The sequence below is a fragment of the Hetaerina americana genome, unplaced genomic scaffold, assembly GCF_022747635.1.
Source record: "Hetaerina americana unplaced genomic scaffold, ioHetAmer1.1.p SCAF_4, whole genome shotgun sequence".
NCBI classification, from domain to species: Eukaryota; Metazoa; Arthropoda; class Insecta; order Odonata; family Calopterygidae; genus Hetaerina; species Hetaerina americana.
The window spans coordinates 63074645-63094271 of record NW_027286985.1 but is presented as its reverse complement, the minus strand read 5'-3'; the positions used below and the strand labels follow the sequence as shown (position 1 = coordinate 63094271).

Genomic DNA, 19627 nt, shown 5'->3' with positions numbered 1-19627 from the left:
TGACTAGGTTTATTCCATTTGGCATATTTAATTCTTTAAAATACTTAATAATATTTAAAACTATTCATCTTTAATATAGAATGCCACCACCTGAATTGCCAACTTGGCAGGACTGTCATGAGCTTTGGAGCAAGAAGCGAAGAAGGCAAATGAGAGAGCAACAAGAGGCTGTACAAAATTTGCCTCCTGGGAAGCCATCATCTTCTAAAGACTCTGGTAAACCCTTTGAAGATAGCATGGAGATGGGAGGGTAAGTCATAAACAATCAGATGAACGTAAGGTTTAAGTTTTTTGTTCAGTTATCCAGTTCCTCATTGATGGAAAGTTATTATACAATTCATTACACTTTGCATGTGCTTTTATTTTTAGATTTAATGTGATTGATATATGTTCAATATTTATATAATTTAAATAAGTGAATGCTATGTTTTTATTTAAGATATTGTAGTTTATTTACAATAATGTAAACAACTTTATATTCTCTTTTGTATGATGCACAAGTTGAAGTTGAGATTGAAATAAGCATTTTTAACTGTCTGTCTGCTTCTGTTTATACATATCTATATATATATTTATACAATTTATTATTTAGAATTCTGCACATTCATTGTTTTAATAACATTGTAAACTGTTATGAAATAAGAATCTGTTGGCTAATTGCTTCCAGATCCCCTAACCGCTCCCCATTGAAGAGGTCATTATATGACAGGTAATGAATGACACAATTTCTTTTGCTGCTCAAAAGGTGCAGCTATCATTAACTAACTACTAACCTTAGCAATAATTGCTTGAATTTAAGTATGTTTGTGAATTTCAAAAGCTAATTTATTTCCTGCCAGTGTAAGCACAATTATAAAGCATGAAAATATATTAAATGCAAGCTTTAGTTTATTCTTTCTTAAAATTGTTGTTAATTGTGCTTTTTAAAACACTTTAAGTAATGATGTCTGTTTTTCACTGACACGTTGAAATTTCATAAGCTTGAAGTTTAATGCTTATATTTTCCTTATCAAAGTTTTTAAAAATAGGTACTATTACAAAAGAATTAATTTAATCTGAAAGTAGAAATCAATGCTTGTATGATTTATTCATGTCACTGTGTCTCTTTGGGTAAAAATAACATTAATTCACTAACAAATGGTACACATTTATGGGGAATGAATCCTGAGTTAACTTGGTCCTGAGATTACCTGGCGTTGAGATTACTTGGCTAAGGTTTTAATTCATGTTAGCATATCAACCCACCATATTAAGAGGAATATTTTTTCCAAAAAAATTGGAAAAAATAAAATGAGGTGGTTTTGCTTGTAAGGGAATGCAGTGGAATCCTGATTTTTTATCTTCTACCATTTAAAGTTTACACAAATTTAATATTGTTTATGGTTGGGGACCCAAACGAAGCATCATAATGTAATATATTTTGTTACTTGATTTGTTTTCTCGATTTGCTGAATTTCCTGTGTTACGAAACAAATTTCTGGTTTCTCTATGAAAATTGCTGCAAAATAAGATACACATAATGAGGACATTTTATTGTTGCGGGCATGTACAAGCAATCATATTTCATATAAATAATCAATGTGTAAGAAATATATACATTAATGTAGTAAAATATAAATTTTGTTAAAATCAAAAACACAGTGTCTGTCAAAATTCAGCTTTGATTTGAGAATTTTTATGACAATTATCATTCCATCAGCATAAGTTAGGTGCACATCTCCCATTAGAATCATAAGTAAATTAAAGAAATATAAGTTCATGTGAAATATTTAACTTCGAATTAATTGGTACTAGTAATAAGGCTAGAGTATTCTATTTAGTGGTGAATTGTTTTTATTTTCTTAAATGACCATTTCTACCTACCGAGGTTATGATAATATGGTACAATGCTCACTATATGGCAAAATACCTAGCTGTTCAAATTTGGCCATAACATTGCCTTCAAAACGTATTTATGAATAAATTGTAAAAGTTAACATAGAATATTTGCCACCATATTGTAGTGTACATTCAAAAAACAAGCCTCGAAATTTCCTTCAGACATTTGATTGCTTTGATACTTACTATCAATAACAAAATGTATTGCTCTGTGTGGGTCAATTGCCTTGAATCTACATTTCTATGATAGATGTTATTTTATTTTGTTATTTAATGGCTATAGGTGTCAAAAGAATTAAGTTAACTGTAATTGATGAGTTGCTGTTATTCACAAAGTTCGGGTTCATCTGAATGTGACATGAGTAGATATAGCAAATCCCCTGTTAAAATCTCTTTCTCATTCAGTAATACCTCATGCTCTCACATATTAAACGGTTTTTTTGTTATCATTAGTAATCATACTTTGGCACAGATTGTAACTTCACAAAATTCATAATATTATAACATAACTTCACAATTATTAAATATCTCAGGGCTATGCAGGATATCATGAAGGATATCATTGCAACTTTTTCATGGTAATCAAATAGGTTTTTATTGTTTTTTTGACTGAATTCCTCTTTGTTTTTAATTACCTCATCCAATTCACATAAAGTAAATGAAAGTTGTGTGTAGCAAGTAAATGTTCACTAAAAATTTGCTGCCAGATTTTGATACCCATCTGTTTTTATTCTGATATAGCAGCTTACATAAAATGGAGAGCGTAAATGATTTCACTAATGGTGTAAACTGCAGCTTGCCTTATGGTCTGAAGTACAATTAATGAAAAAGTTATATTTAATTATATAAATGGTAATTGAAAAGAGAAAGCCTAACTGCGTTTGAAAGAGAACACTCAAGACAAAACTGTTTGCACTACATGCGACTCATAGAAATGATTCCAAGTATAGTATACCAGTACTTTTCACGTAACTATAATGCAATTCGTATGTATAAAATATTCTAGGTTGCGAATGCATACTTAGAACATAAATTGTATGATTTTTTTGAAAAATTCTAAAAGTTGAAGATAAGCTTCTGATTTGACCAAATATTATGATACAAAAAGATGCAATAATGGAAGTGGGGGATAAATGTGAGACATGAGAAAAAGAGTAAAATATGATGAATTCCCTGCGAAGAACTTGAGATTGTATCGCTGTATAGGTTTCAAATTATGCAGTTTTGAAAGTTTAATTATTAATAGAAATTACAAATATAGATTTGGCTCACCAGCTATTTATTCTCATATTATTAGTAATTATGTTTGCCATCAATGCCATAGAAAATTTCAAGTTTAAGTGGGCCAATCTTGAACTTTAAATTAAACCACTTGGCTTTTCCACGTAGAAAAAATTTTTATTTACGATCTAGGTTTCGTTATGGTATAACATCATCAGGTTATGATGGTGTTATACCATAACGAAACCTAGGCTGTAAATAAAATTTTTTTTATGTGGAAAAGCCAAGTGGTTTAATTTTAAGTTCAATATGAAGAATTTCCACTGAGTGACGCCGGAAACTTTTATGGACCAATCTTGTTTGAAAAAGAAAAAATAGAAAAATTGCATTGAAAACTGTTATGTTCTTACTTTGCATAAACATCTTATAGGTTGACAGGAAGCATGCCTTTCAATTAAGTGCTTTTATGCATAGTAATAATAAGTGCTTTCATGCGTAGTATTTTCAATCGATAATGATTTTTTATTCATAAATTGCCATTAGGTCTTAAAATATAAGACCATCCCTATTTTTTTACAGATGACTTGATAACATAGTAAAAATCTTTGTCCCTAGACAAACATTTAATGGGGTTGGGGTCCACTGTGCAGTGCTGCCTTTTTTTATTAGGGGCATTACTTGGTGTGATTGTATAGAAGTATTTTTGTGTCCCTGGCTAGATTTTTAAGCTGTGTAATTTATGGTGAAAATTTTATCACCGTAAATATATTTTAGTCATACTTAAGGAATACCCCTATGGTATTTCATATCCCTAAAATATCTCACAAGCCAGCTTCATCATTCAGCTTTATAATGCTTTAACAATGCTGGTAAAGTTGAAGCACAAAAAAGTGTCAATTCTGTGTCATCCCAAGGTCACCCCAGATGTCATCTTAGCACTTACCTGCCTTGTTGTCCTTCAACTGGTATTCACAAGGCTCATAACCTTGGACTGAATTAGGAGGAGAAACAGCAAGTTCATATCAATTCTCTGTTAATATCATCAAGCTCAAGAATCAACATAAGACTCTGTGCACAAGTGAAAAATAGTCGTCAGCTTGCAAGTGCTTGTTTCGTAATAAGTCCAGCATAATTAACAATAGCACAACAGCAATTTTTCTTGTGTTCCATTTGGATGTGATATATTCCATTAAGAATTGTGTACAGACTTACTTTTAATGTGCTACAGTACTTCCTCCTACTCAGTAGCTCTTGAGTGAAGCATTGGAACTTTAAAAAAAACACAGTAGTGCCCAAAAGTTGGACACTTTTACTATAATTTCAATAAAATAATTGGGAATAACATCACCAAGCTCAGAAATGACCAAGCCATCACCTTCAGAGGGTCTAAGAAGTTTCCATGCAACAGCATGCCAACAGGATTGTTGTTTCTCATCTGTAAGTATCCAGAAAATCTGTTGTAAATACTTTGCAATGAGCACTGACATCTCATTCAGGTACCAAAATATCAGTTACATATTGCATATTATACAGAATTTTTTTTGATTCAGTAGTCACTTATATTCTATTAATAAAAATGCAATTATTTTTAATGGAGCCTTGAAGTGATATAATATCTTTTGTCAAAGACCTGTGTTCTATTCATTTCTCTAAATGTCTAAGGGCATTTCCATTATCATGTTAATTCACTCTCTATAATAAGCTCCATTTTTTAGTTAAACCCATCTGATGACACTGCTTGGTTAAAAAATTAATGGAGAAAATCATTATTTATAGTTTCCCAGGCAACTTCCTTGTACCTATGACAAAAAAATCACATCTTTGGCTATACTAACCTGGAACTCATTGGTTTTAGCAAAGAAGTTATAATTAAGTTACCATCTATAATAATAAGTGCTTGATTTGGTTTGAAAATTGTTAGGCGAGTTAGGTTTTTTCCTGGTCGAGGCAAATAATTTTTTTCACTCTTAAATTGTTACATTTTAATGCACATTAGTGGATGACTCTAAAAGTTACTCTTTCAGCATCTCCTACAGTTCTTTGAATGTCCTTATTAAAATGTTTTGATTACAAAATCCCTAAAACTGTTAATTATTATATATTTTAATCATTTGAGAAAAGGCTTTGATGCTTATTGGATGTAATGATCAGCAGCAATCTCTTAGGAAAACCAGGAAGAAGTTAAGAATTTTTCAATTTCTTGGAAACTAAGGGGAAAAGAGCTATTAAACTTCATCATGTCTCAGTTAAAAAAAAATCATTATAAAGATACAGTGATGACAAGTAACTACTGGTGTAGTTGATTTGTGTAATTCTATGGTACCTAACGTCTGTGGTTTACCCTTGTCGAAAAATTGATATTTTTGTATAATGGCCATTCCATGGTATTTTTAATGTAAAATCCTCTTAATATATATTACTCAGGTTAGAATGTGGGGTAAAGACAGGTCTTGATTTTTGAATAGGGATACATTTTCTTCCGACATAAAACTTTAAACAGTGTTGTCCAAATTGCAGATTTGAGATTCATTGCTACTTGCTTTCATTCACTGTGAATATACTAGATGAGACTAAGGAAGGGATAACAGTATTATAGAGGGCACTTTATGGAATTTTTTTTAATGATATAATCTTGAATATTGTCGTCTCCTGATGAATGGATGAGATACTCATGAATTGATTGTGACAGTGGACAGTATTGTAAGGAACTTATTAACCTGCTCCTATAGTGTCCCCTCCCACTGGTTGTTTTTGTTGCTTGTCTCATTAGCTCCTTAAATAGTGTTGGTTTGACCAGTTCAGTGTGAGTGCTCAATAATTGAGTATTCATTTACTGACGGTCCTCCCTATTGTATAGGTTAGTGGTATTTCTAATGAATGTTTTATTTTACTTACAAATTTGCAATTAAGTAGTTGCTCATATTCACGCTTATATTCAGGTGCCATCTTAACTTGGGATTCTGGAATTCACTTCTTTCCAAACATGAGAAGCATTAATCAACAGATCAAAATTTTGTCAATTTACTATGTGTGTATATGTTGCTATGCAAAGTATTTTTACTTACCTTCTTTGCTGATGTATTCTTGTGCATGCATTTATTATTTTCAATTTTAATGAATAGCATTTTTATTTTGCACTTGCAGAAAAATTGATCTATAATGTAATTGTTCATTTTAATGAAGTTTTCTAATCAAGAATTGAAAGCTTACATATCATACCCATTTTAATGTGTAATACTTCAATTGGAGGAGTTTTTTTGTGTTTGTAGCTTTTTAAAAAAGCAAGAGACTTCTGATTTTTATATGCATGCATGTAGTTTTGATGTTTGTTATTTCATTGTTTTATGGGAAGAAGGTTGGTTAAGTGCACTGGTATTAGTTCCTTAAATAAAAAAAAATAATGTTCAACTACTAGTTGAATATTATTTTGAGCAGAACTTTTCATACCAGTTGTAGTTTAATAAAATACAAATTGAACAATAGCTCAAAATATTTCAATTTAATTATAATCATGGACAAAAATCATATTTAGAAGTCCTAGGACAGTGATGGCAAATGTGATGTACTTAAATGTGACATATTTGAATTTATTTTAGAAGTTCTGATTGGAATATAGCTTTTCATATCTGTCATTTTAAATTATGAGATGAAAGTAGGCTTCACTGAGGCATTATGATATTAAATTAATTGGATATTTACCAGGTCAAATCTTCTACAGCTGGGGTTAAGGTAAAGTGGACAAATTTATTTAGATTTAGAAATGAAATATCGCTGAAGAGGTTTTAAGTACATTGATTGAGTGAGTGATCCCCAAATTGTATCGCATTGACTTCGGGTAGTGAGGCGTAAGGTTAGAATACACCTCATTAACTAGTATAAATACCCAAAGAAAATTAATGAAAATGGAAGTACATTTTATGATAAGGTTCCAATACATTGATTGCTGTAGGATTTTGGGAATAATTTGTTCTATGGAATTTTATACTGGCAAAAATTAAAATAATGAGTATAGCCATGGAATTAATTATTCTTCCGTTTAAATAATAATTTATAATATCTCTATAAAAATATAAATTTTTAAAGGCTTTTACTTCATGTCAGTTATTAATTCTTAATCGTTAGCTAAGTCTTCCCGAAAGATTACTTCTGGAAGTTTATGAAAACATTTTTAGATGAAATTAGGCTTTCAAACCTAATCAACCTAGAGTTTTTTATGATTGGTAAGGTTTTAGCTGACGTTTTACTAAGCCTGATGACATTAGAAGCTCTCAATCAATAGTAGGGGTTCTGGTTTCTTCCTTTTTGTCACCTACTTAACTAACTGTCACTACTTGAATAAGTCATGTGGGAGTTGAATTTACACTCAAAACTACTGAAGTAGGTGATCTCATCTCACTTTTTTTAAGTGTCATACACATGCTTATTATAAACCTATGTTAAAATAAAACTTAGAAAAGTACAATTACATTTATTATTATTCATAAACATGGACTGCATGCAGAATAATTCCTCAGGAAAAGAAATGCCCAGGGGATACTAAAATAAAGAAAACAGAAAATTTAAAAGTAAATAGGACTATGTAGATAGATGGACTTCTTGGTTGTCCATTGAGAATTCATCTACAGTGTAATAATGCTCAGAAAGTGAGTTATTGTTTGGAGCGGTTTTGATCTTTTCACACATTAAAATGTCTTTTCACTGCTGTTTTTGTTGAGTTTGATGCCTACTTTTTCAAGGCTAATTGTTCGTGTTTATTGAAATATACGAAGGGAACCAAGCTATGTTTACCATATTCAGGAATAAGCTTTAAATAAGAATGTCCCTGCAAGAATCTACTATAATTATAGTAGAAAGTGCAAGTATAGATTATGTCCAACAGCTATTCATTCTTAAATGATTTAGTAATTATGTTTGCCATCATTGATCTAGAAAATGTCAATGGTTTTTCATTATACAATTTATTAGAATCGTGCGTACTACAGTGACTTGTGTAGAAGTTATATCTAGACTTGGAAATAGTATTGTTCAAGTCCTCATTTTTTCCCTATATCTGGTGTTTATTAATTTGTTGTTTCTGAAAATTCTTTGCCTTCTCCAGTTCTTCCAAAGCCTTGAAGAAGGAAGCAGGATTCTCACGGGAAGATGTTTACAGTGGTGGGAATGCTCCATTTCATGGTTTGCACCCTCCTGCTAGTTCTTCCAACTCACCTAATTTATCCCCTATGCGGTCCAACCAAATGATGCTCCACCGTGGGATGCCTCAGCCTTCTGGTCGCATCAACTCCCGAGCTGGCCTGTCAATGGACATGATGGTGGGTGACTCACTCACGCCACCACCACCTTCAGCTCCACGGACCATGATGCAGCAGCCTTATCCAAGTCGTGGTCAGAACATGACTCTCTCGGATGGAAGTGCAACACCACCGTCGTCATCTTCCTCTCTGGATGGAACTGTCCTGGGCCAACTGTCTGCCATCTCTCGTTTGCTGGCTAATAACAAGACAGTGCGGGTTGAGCAGCTTCTTGCCCTGCAGCAGACCGGGAAGGAGGTCGGTTGAGTTGCCCTATCGTGTTAATTCCATTTACATACTTCCTTCTGGAGTGGTGATTCTTGAATTTCTCGAATCTTCTGAATTGTATTGTATGTACGTATGAAATGATTTGTTGAGGGCCTTCCATGAGTAGAAAAAAAAACATTAAAGGCTAGAGTTTGTGAATATTATTATCCAAGCTTGTATTGAAGTCTTAATTTCTTCATATTCGTAATGGACTTGGCAGGCTTATGAGGATGACAGTAATAGCACTACATTGTTTGCCTGGTGCTGTTTTTGTGGATCCTGTAAGTAATGCAGTCAATATTAACATATTTTATCAATTTAACTATTATTAACTCGTCGTACAGTTATAGAAGAAGAACTTTTCTTTAGAATTTTTTTTTTACTGGTTGCGTTATGAAAAATGCATGCACGAGATCAATTTTTGTAAATAATGAGTGATGGACTTGAATTTTATATCAAGTGCCTCTGGAGTGATAAGATTATTGGATTATTGAGATTCAGTGTCACAATTTTCCCTATGTATTGACTGGAAATTGGTTATTTTTGCTGATTCATTTAATTTGGTATTTAACTTGAGGATAGCCATGATTTGACCATCATTGTGGTTCATTTGAGTTATTATGAATTCAACAGCAGGAACTAATTCAACTAGAAGGAAGAGATTATGGTTTTTTTAATGTATTAATTGAAAGGACCTTTTTTACAGGTACATGCTATTTGAGTGAAGGTTTTTCAGTGGGTTGAAATCCATAGAAGTGATTGATATAGAATGTTGTTTAAAACAATTAAGTTGGAGGGTGATTTTCCCAGTAAACAAAAATAAAGTTTATATTCCATGCAGTTGTTTTATGTTACTGAGGGCAAAGAAACCTATTATATTTGGGATACACAATTTCCTACCTGTTAATCGAGAGGCATCTATGTATTTACATCTCTATACCTGTAATATTTTAATTGCTCATAAGTAAACACATTCTCTGCAAAAAGCAATTCATAGAATATAAAGAAGACGATTGTAAAGTTGTGTAATCTGCAAGAACCATAACTAGTTGAAGGCAAGGGGAGTAATAACAGTTCAACAGATATTTTTTATTAAGAATCATATGCTCACCAGAAGGATTATTTTCCGCCAGTTTTCTTTTGCAATTTATCAGAATATGTATTAAAGTATTCCGATGGTATATAAGAAATTTCTAACTGAAATAAAACAAGCATTACAAACAATAAATGAAAGTCATGTAAAATGCTATAATCACAAACAAATGGATCTAATAAGATTACAGGAAGAAGCGCAGCGTTAGAGTTTCAATCAACTTTGCTCCTCCCCATCATATTTTCACAGTTTAGATCTCTTGGTCATTAGCTTTTTTGGTTTATCAGGTATGATGTTTCTTTCTTTGATGTCAGATCCACGCCTGGAATTTCAAGTAAAATTTTTCTTGAGTTGTAACTTACATCCAAAAAGTGTCCTTAACATGTTGTAAATACCCACTTTGGGTTCCAGAAATAAAAAGTTCTTGTTGAATTTCTTCCCAATTAATGGCTGTATTCTTAAAGATCTAGTATAAACTTCTACTCTTGAACATTTTCCAGTTTATTGAATATTTCTTTATTTAAAAAAAACAGAATTTAGTTGGGAAAGGTTCCAGTTAAAATTAATGAAATCATGTGAATGCCTACCGTTCTATTTATGCTCATCACCTTAAAGAAAAAATTCGGACAGCATAAATTCTTTAAAAAAGATAACTACTTCATAAAAAAACCAAAGAATCCTAGAAACTTCTTTCAATTTTAATTCAAGTCAAAAATCTTCTCTATTATATCACTCGTCTGAAGAATGTTTATCAAAAAGTGGTTTTTTTAAGTAGGGTGTGTCGTACAACAGCCTGCACGTCCCCAAAAGATATAAGGTAAAGTGTGGCCATTGAAGCAATTATTTGTGGGGTGGAATAATAGGTTTGCATAAGGAAAGGAAAATAATGTGGTGCAAGAAAGTTTGATCTCTAGGGCAGTTTGAGATGGCATCTGTTGGATTTTAATGATTTGTATTCCCCATAATGCAGGAAACCTAATGCACATTATTGTCAATTGTTATCGATGGAGGTTGGTAAGACAGGTAATAACTAAGCTCTATATTGCATACAGACTTGAGAAGGTGCACCCCACATATAGTTACATACAGGTGTAGGTAAGTACAGTGAGCTACAGTTTCAGTAAATTGTTTCAGTGGATGTGGCTTGAAACGTTAGGCACCTTGTTTTTCAGGATGTTTGCTACAATTTTGGCCAAAGTTTTTGTGTTACTCAGTAATGAATATACATATATATATTGCTGATTGTTATTTCACTGCAGCACATTTTTGTTGTATATATTAATGGACCTTCATGGTCTGTACATGCACCAGTTGCAGTGAGAAACAATCTTTTAGATTGTTGGTGAAAGAAGATCATTGGACTGCGCAATTGTTAAAATGCTTGTATATTTGAAATTATTGAGAGTTGATAAGAAAAAATAATAAAAGGAGTTCTTGTATCAGCTTCTCTTTATTTTAAAAATGTTTCCTTCTCATTTTACTGTTATCGAATATTCTCTTAATCAGTTTCATTTGAAGACCATTTCTTGCTAATAATCGTCTTTAAGGTTATAACATTTGGTTAGGTGATTAGTTATGTGCTCACTGACATCTGTCTATTGAGAATTAAATTTTGTTGTGTCATCTTCGTTATCATTGTTAACTGAATTCATTCCAAATGTCTTCGTGTTGATGAGGTAGTAATGGAATGATTTCAGAAGCAATAGATATGGTTTTCAGTTTACATTAAGTGGTTACAAATATTTTATAATCCTCACTACTATATTCAGGAGTGACATTTCGGGAGCTGATAAATTTAAACTGTGATAAATATGTTCGGGTGGCCATCACATACTTCCAGTAGTTAGCTTAATATGATTTGGTATTTCCATGCAAGTCTCATGTTTTGCTCGACCCTTGCTATTTGGGACATTTTGTCTCCATTGACAATTCCTACCACCTGAATCATGATTATCTGATGTTATCCTGCCATCAGCTTTCTTGGGGCTGACTAAGAAGTATGCAAAATCCATGGTGATGGTTGAATCTATAGTTTAGCAAGCAATGTTTTGATTAAATCCCCTCTGCTTTTATTTGACATGTGTACTTTAGAATATCAGTATTAAGTGTTGTTCTTGTTCAAATGTTTATGGCAATTTCATTTTAGTATTCAGCTATTTAATTCTTCTGGTAATTTGTGCTTTCATAATTCCTGCTTGTAATTCTCCATTTAATCTTTAAACTGACTGTATTCAGACCTTACAAGCATGTAAAATACATTTGCTTTCTCATGATTTCTTACAGAACAAGCATAGTTAAGGAAATTAGCTTTTATATTCTCAAGGAACATTCCAAGCTGTGATTTAAATGCATGACTGGAAAGATCAGATTTCAGTACATTCGTCCCTAAATGACAAATGACTCCTTGTTTCTGCGCTTACATTAATTAATTTATATATGCTCTTCACTCACTTTGTGTTATCTTGGATTTTCCCTTAAATTAGCAATTGGTACCTTTGGTTTTCGTATCATTTTAATGTTCAGTTTTCGTGCTTGAAAAAAAAATTCCCAGAGAGTAGGCAGCTGTTCAGTGACAACATATATGTCGATTGCTTTCACAATCGCCAGTACCATTTTTCATCGTTCAAAATATATACCCGTCTTTTATCGAGCAAAGAGTATTCATTTTCGAAATTGGTATTGCTTTTGATAATTATTTCTAGGTTAAATAGTGATTTGTGTAAATGCTGGAAACATTATGAAAATTTTCAATATTGCTCCATTTACTTAGAATTAAATATTTGTTGACAGTAACCCTGTTAGAATCAATCCATGACTATTTCTATGAAAAGATTGGGATGTATATTCATGCGTAGGTGATGAGAGTGAGGTATAAGCTAGTCAAATTTGGACTTCAGTACTGGGCATTAAATTGTTAGAACTTGGAAAGGTGTACTAGTCTCTGGCCTGAAAGAAACCTTAGTGTTTCTTACTATTTCTACTGCTGGAATATGTTGCGGCCATAATTAATTGGTGCCATTGGATGTTTGTCTTGCAACCATTTAATTGTCTCCAATGTTTCAAAAAGAGGTTTTAATCAGTATTATATTTATGGGTAGTTTCTTTGTGTGTACGCACTAGAAGACTTCGATATAAATGCATATGATTTGACATATGGCTGCTTTATCCGTTTAGTCATGCAACAAATGTTATCATACCTACCTCTGGAATTCCCTTTGATTTTTATTATTGAGTAGGCATTTGAACATAACTACCATTTATTGATGCCTTTCCATACAAATTCCTTAACTTAAAATGTTATTTATTTGACTGAAAATGCAAATCAGGGTATAAAATTATATCTGAGCAAATTACGTTTATTAGCCTTGAAAGGGCTTTTTTTGCTGTCTGATCCACAATAGTTGGAGATAAAAGGAAGGAAAGAGGCAGACATGAGAGGTTAGTGATGCTTTATATACGAATGTATTTAAAGCACCCCTAAGCTCTTAAGGAGGGAATGTAAGGAAATTTAGGTATTGCTGGGAAACAACACTGTCCTCCTTTTCAAATACCCTGGATGCACAATATCAAAGTAACCTTTGAGTTGGTTAATATAGTATGTATGAATAATTATTCCTAACAATATCATAAAAAAAACAAATTAATTTTTTCCTGACAAAGAACTCCCCTAAAATAAAATAGCGGTATTCTGCCGCACTAAAGGTGGTTCTACGGTTTCAAATTCAGCAGGTGTTAAAAACCCAAGCAATAACTGCAAATCAGAGACGTCTGAAGGGAGTACCCAACTGTTGTATTGTCCCATTTAGACCTGCTATCGCATAATTGCCATTCTTAATCCTGCAGAAGGAGCAGATTAATCTAGAAGGGGGTCCACTACCTGTTGCTTTTTGTGTGCCTTACTTTAGGGTACAATGCAGTAATGAATATTAGAATTAACTAGAAATCAATTTTAGGTCTCGGTGTTCTTTTGTGCATAATAATTTTCGTTTAAAGCTATAGTGCCTGACTGAAACATTCCAGATGACTTTCAGATGTGACAAGATGTAAATTTCACAATTATTTTACTTCATGCTAAAACCAGCTAAAAATGTAAGCCTTCTAACAAAGTGGCATAGGATCAATCGCAGTTACTATTGTTGTAGGCCATATAGTATACAGGAAAACTTTAATTCTTACCATGTTTCTTTAAAACTTGCACAGTGCATGCATCAAATATTTGATTTACAACTGTGGAACTTAAGCTAAAACATTTAGTAGTAAATATTTTTGCTCGTATAATGAAAATGATCATGTTGAAAATCAAATATTTAAAATCTTAGGTTCAAAATTATGGTTATTTTGTCATTCTTTTGAGCTGCATTACCATGGTAAATTTTATTTCCCCCCATTTGTGTATTATAAGGGTTAAATGTGACCAAATAAGGCTCTGATACTTTTTATGTGCATTTAAACAGCTCCTCATACAATTGGAAATGTGCCTTTCTAGTGATTCTCTTTTACTTTGAGTTACCTTTTCCTCCATGTGTGATTGTAGACAGTTTTTAAATTTTTAACTAGCTCTGCTTGCGCAATTTCCTGAAAATATGTGAAGGACAGATGGACAAAATATATAGGCTATTGTCAAACCTGATGCAATCCTAAAAATTTCACAGGTAACTCAGGTCACATCTAAGACTGATCATAGACTTCGAAAAGACCACTAAAGTTTCCTGAATTGCAATCCAGAAGAATCTTAAAAATTATACACTGAGAAATTTTATTCACTGCATATTTCAATAGTGCAATTAAAATAATGTTGTGGAACGAGGATGCTAAAATTGACACAAAAGATTATACTATTTGAATGTTATGATTTTTACACTGACCAAAGATAGAGCATTTTTTTTACCCTTTTAAAATGACATCACATTAAAATATTGCCAAATTTGGCCATTAAAATGCGATGTTTCTCAGTTCTTCTCATTGAGCATGGTTGCCATTGCTGTTCTTACTATAATCAACTGACTAATCATAGGCTGTGTGGCTTTCTATGGCATACTATTAAATTAATTGGATGTTAAAATGATGGTTTCTTTACTTTCGGCTTTCCTTGTGATCTCGTAGAAGGGTTTTCTGTTACAAAGTGGTAAAAGATGAGGATAGGATGCCTCGGTAGCTTAAGTGGCTAAAGCATTCGACTGGATATTGAGGGATCTGGGTTCGAATCCCAGTTAAGGCGAATGATTTTTACACTCTGAAATTGTTGCATTGAAATGCACATTAGCGGATGACTCCGTTAAAAGTTACTGTTGCGGCATCTCCTGTAGTTTCTTTGGAATTCATAAAACATCCTATTTAAAACCCTCTGGTCAAAACACACTCGTACGAAAACTTCAGATAACTGTAGTATATTTAATATGATAGTCACCAATTTAATAAAAGTGAACTAATTGCTGGTAACTGTTAAAGCATTTAATACTCACTATACTTAATTAAAAATAGTTTAAATATACCACTAAGTTGTGATTCCATTTAAAACTTTTAAAGGTAAGATTTTCATTGAAGTAAGGAATCTTTTTCTTTACTATCTCAGCTTTCATACATTCTGATCAATTTGACATTTAATTGATTTGATATGTCTCATGTGGCTGCAGTCTCATACTAATCAACACAGAGGGTAACGTAATATTAGGGCACTTTAGCTTAGCAGTGATTTAAACGAGTGATAGTTTTCATCTTCAGTTCAGAGTATTCTTGGTCTTTGTTGACTTTAAATTTAACATGTGTACTGTTAAGAGTGTTTGCAATGGCAAAAGGGAAAATTGTGCTGCCTGTTTAAAAAATAATTAAAGTACATAATTTTGCATCACTTGTGAAGAAAGAGCCTAGAGAATTTGTAGGTAAGGATTTTTAAATTTGCACAATTAATGTAATTAAATTCCTTAAATGTAGCTAAGAAAATAAAAATATTATCTGAAGATTTTCATAAATAACATTGAGCCCCAAACCCTTTGGGTTAGTAGGCGAGATTGTTGCAAATCTGACTAAACCAGCTGGAAATTTGTTTAAAATGAAGTGATCAATCATCAGTTTGAAGTTAGAACATACTAATAATCTTTCTTTATTGCTATTTTAGGGCTTTGCAAAATTCAGTCAATGTACCAGCAGTTTCCTGTGCCCAATGTATTCGATTGGCTACCCAAGATTAACTCTTACTTATATTTTCAAAGTGGCACGTAATGATATCGTTTGATTCACTTAGTCGCTCACTACCTTCAAGACCAGTATCATCCTTAACCATTAATATGAATTCATAATATTCGCAACTCAACACTTACGCAATTATTAACCCATGACAAGCAGATGTCATAGGTTAACTAACCATCCTGTAGGCTATGGCCAGCATTGGGCTTAGCTTTCTGTAATTCCTACGTTTTGATTCAGTTAAAGAAACAATTTAAAATTAAATTTACAACTCCTGGGTTCCTCAGTTTATTACTAATTTGAGTTCAATTTAAATTCTTTTGAGAAGTAAGCTTCATTTTTATGAAAAAATGGAAAATACCTCAAAATATTAATTGTGTGTATGCTGAAAATATTACAGCACATTTAGAATATTTCACTGGAATAAAAAACCTTGCATTTTTACCGAATTTCAGTGAATATTATGCCTATGAGTGGCAGGAATTAGAAATGTACAGCCCAGGTGATCCATGTGCCCAGCCAATCTCGTAAAATCCCCTAATGTGTTAGGTGTGTGCTGGAAGGTAAAAACTTTGTTCCTTCTGCTGGCTGTAGTGTTTTTTTCAAGCTTTTATATTTTTCATTCTGGATACATCACATCATATTATTAGTTAATTTTAGATAGCCCAGCATTGCTATTTCGCATTGGTTAGGTATTTCACTGCTAACAAATTTGGATAGACATTTTCTTCTCATATTTTTTTTACAAAATGAAAGACTTACTGGTAGTAAATATTAACATATTTCTACGGTTTATGGAAAAAAATCATGCAAAACTTGAAAGTAACTGATAAATAGTGAGATTAACGTACTTATATTTGAAATTAATTGCATTTCTCTGTATGCTGTGCTGAATTTAGATTATCCAAAATGTAAACCTTTCTGAGGCAAGCTATGTGCATCATCCCCAGGAGCCAAGTACAGTTAGTTAAACTTAAATGAATATTATGGCTTGATTCTTAATTATGTACAAAAATTTTATTTCCTCCTTATTAATTGACTCCTTAGTTTCACTTAGTGGTCTGATGCATAGTCACTGTTAAGTTAGACCACCAAACTTCCCTGTTTTATTTTATGCCCAACATGTTAGCTAACGAAAGTGGTCAATTTAAACTACATTTTTTATTGAATATGGAAAGGATTAATGGAAGGATGTGGCACACACATTAAGTAATTTCATTTCACTGGCACTAATTGTTTCTTCCCTTAAGGAAATTTGGTTTACCTAAAATATAATAATAAGCATTGCATCAAATCCACTGATTTATGTAAGTGAAGAAATAATAAACTAATTTACATGTGAAATAATCCAAATACAAGATTTTAGGCTATGTTCTTCGCAGTTGAAGTGTAATTGTAGTTTTTAGCCTAAAATGAGTAGGGCCCTCTCTCTAGCGACCTTTTTTCACTACTATAATAGACTTCATACCCTGAATGAAACGTGGAACTATGACAATTGATATGGATTTAGGCAAATTAGTTTAACGTTGTTTAATTGATTTAATTTGAAATGGGAAAGGATTCTTTTATTACATGTGCAATGGTTTTATTGTAATTGTCTCTTCTCCGTGTATCCAACTTTCATTATGGCTTGAAGTTATGTTTTAATAGTAAGCCCTTTTTTTGGCTTCCAACTTGACTGGTTTGAATTCTATTGTAGCGATGGTTCTTTGCCTTGTTATTTTTAATTTTTCTATGTAGAACAAAATCTGCCAAAAAAAATGCAGGGAATCATATTGGATAATGCAAAAAAAGTAACTTCAAATTTTTAATTAAGAGTGAATGAATGCCTCGCCTCTTATTGCTGTGATGGCAGTATTTTTTTTTATAGGTGGCTTTCAATGGCATTAATATTTTGGAATTAAACGTGTGATCATTGGCTAGATTAGCCTCATCCTTTGAATTATAGGCCTTCAGTTTTTTGCAAAACTTGTGCTCAGACCTTGAAAAGAAAAAATAATAATTATGATGGATATTTAATGCTTCATTAAAAACTTCACTCTTTACTACTCTGGACCAGATTATTAAAAATTTACGGAAATGTTATTTTCTGATTAAGTTCCCTATTTTTCTTTGATTGTCATTTTTAATCTGAATATTTCCTATTCAAGTGAGTCTGACTAGGACCTCTTTGCAAAATAAATTATTTGAAATATGCTTTTACGAAGTCTAAGTGAATTCTTATTTAAATCAAGTGAATTGCACCTGAAGGAAGGCCAAGTTAATGCGAAATTAGAAATGGGAGATGTAACATTGTTAAGGAATAAGTATAGATAGGGGAAGATAATTTTTCTGTTTAACTGCTGTGATTATTCTTTTTTTATGTGAGAAGGTAAACCTTCCACCTAAAACTCAACTGTGTGGCACGGGAGTCAGGAATTGGGAGTCCTAACATTTAATCTCATACTCTTAAAAACCACATGACCTTTCACTTCTATGTCCAGAATCACACCAAAGTTTGGTTCTTAAGCTAGAAGTTAATTATTTACTCATTGATTAATTAATTTTTTGTAGACTTAATTTCCAAGGAATTCTCCAGCAGTTAGATTTGAAACCATAACCACAGAATTAACCTTGTCATCTCCCATAGTTACTATTGCTACTACTCTTTACATCCAGTCAGTGTATTAATGCATTAGCAATAATTGGGATAAGTGATATCAACTTCTAAATATAAGGATAATTATAAGTTATATTTAATGTTAACCAAGTTACATAAAGAAATTGCTTCTACTGGAAATGAGAAATAATATTACTGTCTTTCAGTTATAGCAAAAGCAGTAGTCCATATGATGGGAATTTTCACAATAGAAATAATTCGGGGCTGCAATATTTGAATGAAGATGAAAATATGAAATAAGTTGATTCGATGTGTTAACCATCTCATACATAAAAGGATTTTTGTAATAATTGTGTTCTAATTGTTGATATTTCATTTTAATGTCAAAGTTGTGCCATTTCAGTGTATACAGTGAAGTCGTTGGAATTGAAGTTAATGTGGTTTACTCTTATTGGATTCTTCATTTATGTTCAATTGAAAGTTATCAAAATAATGCGGTCAATATAAGACAATACATTTTCAAAGATTCTGGAAATGGTCTTCCAGTGGTTAGAAATCAGCCCAGAATGTTGAGAGTAATATTTAATTTCACTCTGGTATTGGTTATTCTGCCTTTTACGACTTGGGAAGAAATGTAAATCCATGTAACTTAAACTTTTCTATCATTATCTGTTTACAGATTGATCAACAAACTGGCCAGTTGGTGGAGAATCTTTCCAAGGAGATTCTAAAAGCAGCAGCAGCAATGAACTTAGCTGCTGGTGTGTCTGCAAATATTCCTTTGGATATGAACCAAGCAGTTTTTAGTACTCAAGGTATGTCGTGTCAATAATAGTTATAGCGAGTGCTCTGCATGGTCTTTCTGGAAGAGTAAAATTAAGTCAGTACATGGATCACTACTCATTTGTGGTGCTATTCATAATTACCTCTCTGATGCTTAAGAAAAGTGAGATTTATTTAACTTGAGAAGTTGTTGATGTATATTTTAATGGGCCATGCGCCATAAGCCACTGGATTGTAGGTTTATACTTTATAATGGAATTAAAGTAAGCATATAATGAAAGTGTTAAATGGCCAGGTATGTTTTTGTTACTA

General features: G+C 32.3%; 1 protein-coding gene across 4 annotated transcripts in view; it reads left to right on the top strand.

Annotated features, from left to right (window-relative positions):
- Positions 1–19627, top strand: part of Cdk12 (Cyclin-dependent kinase 12) — a 77005-nt gene that overhangs the window by 40240 nt on the left and 17138 nt on the right. For 3 of the 4 annotated variants that reach the window (XM_071590777.1, XM_071590776.1, XM_071590774.1), the window contains exons 9-12: positions 80–250; positions 668–709; positions 8198–8648; positions 19212–19347. In XM_071590777.1, coding sequence (XP_071446878.1) covers positions 80–250; positions 668–709; positions 8198–8648; positions 19212–19347 — 800 coding nt within the window. The remainder of the gene's footprint in view (positions 1–79; positions 251–667; positions 710–8197; positions 8649–19211; positions 19348–19627) is intronic. The other variant, XM_071590775.1, reaches the window with a different exon arrangement.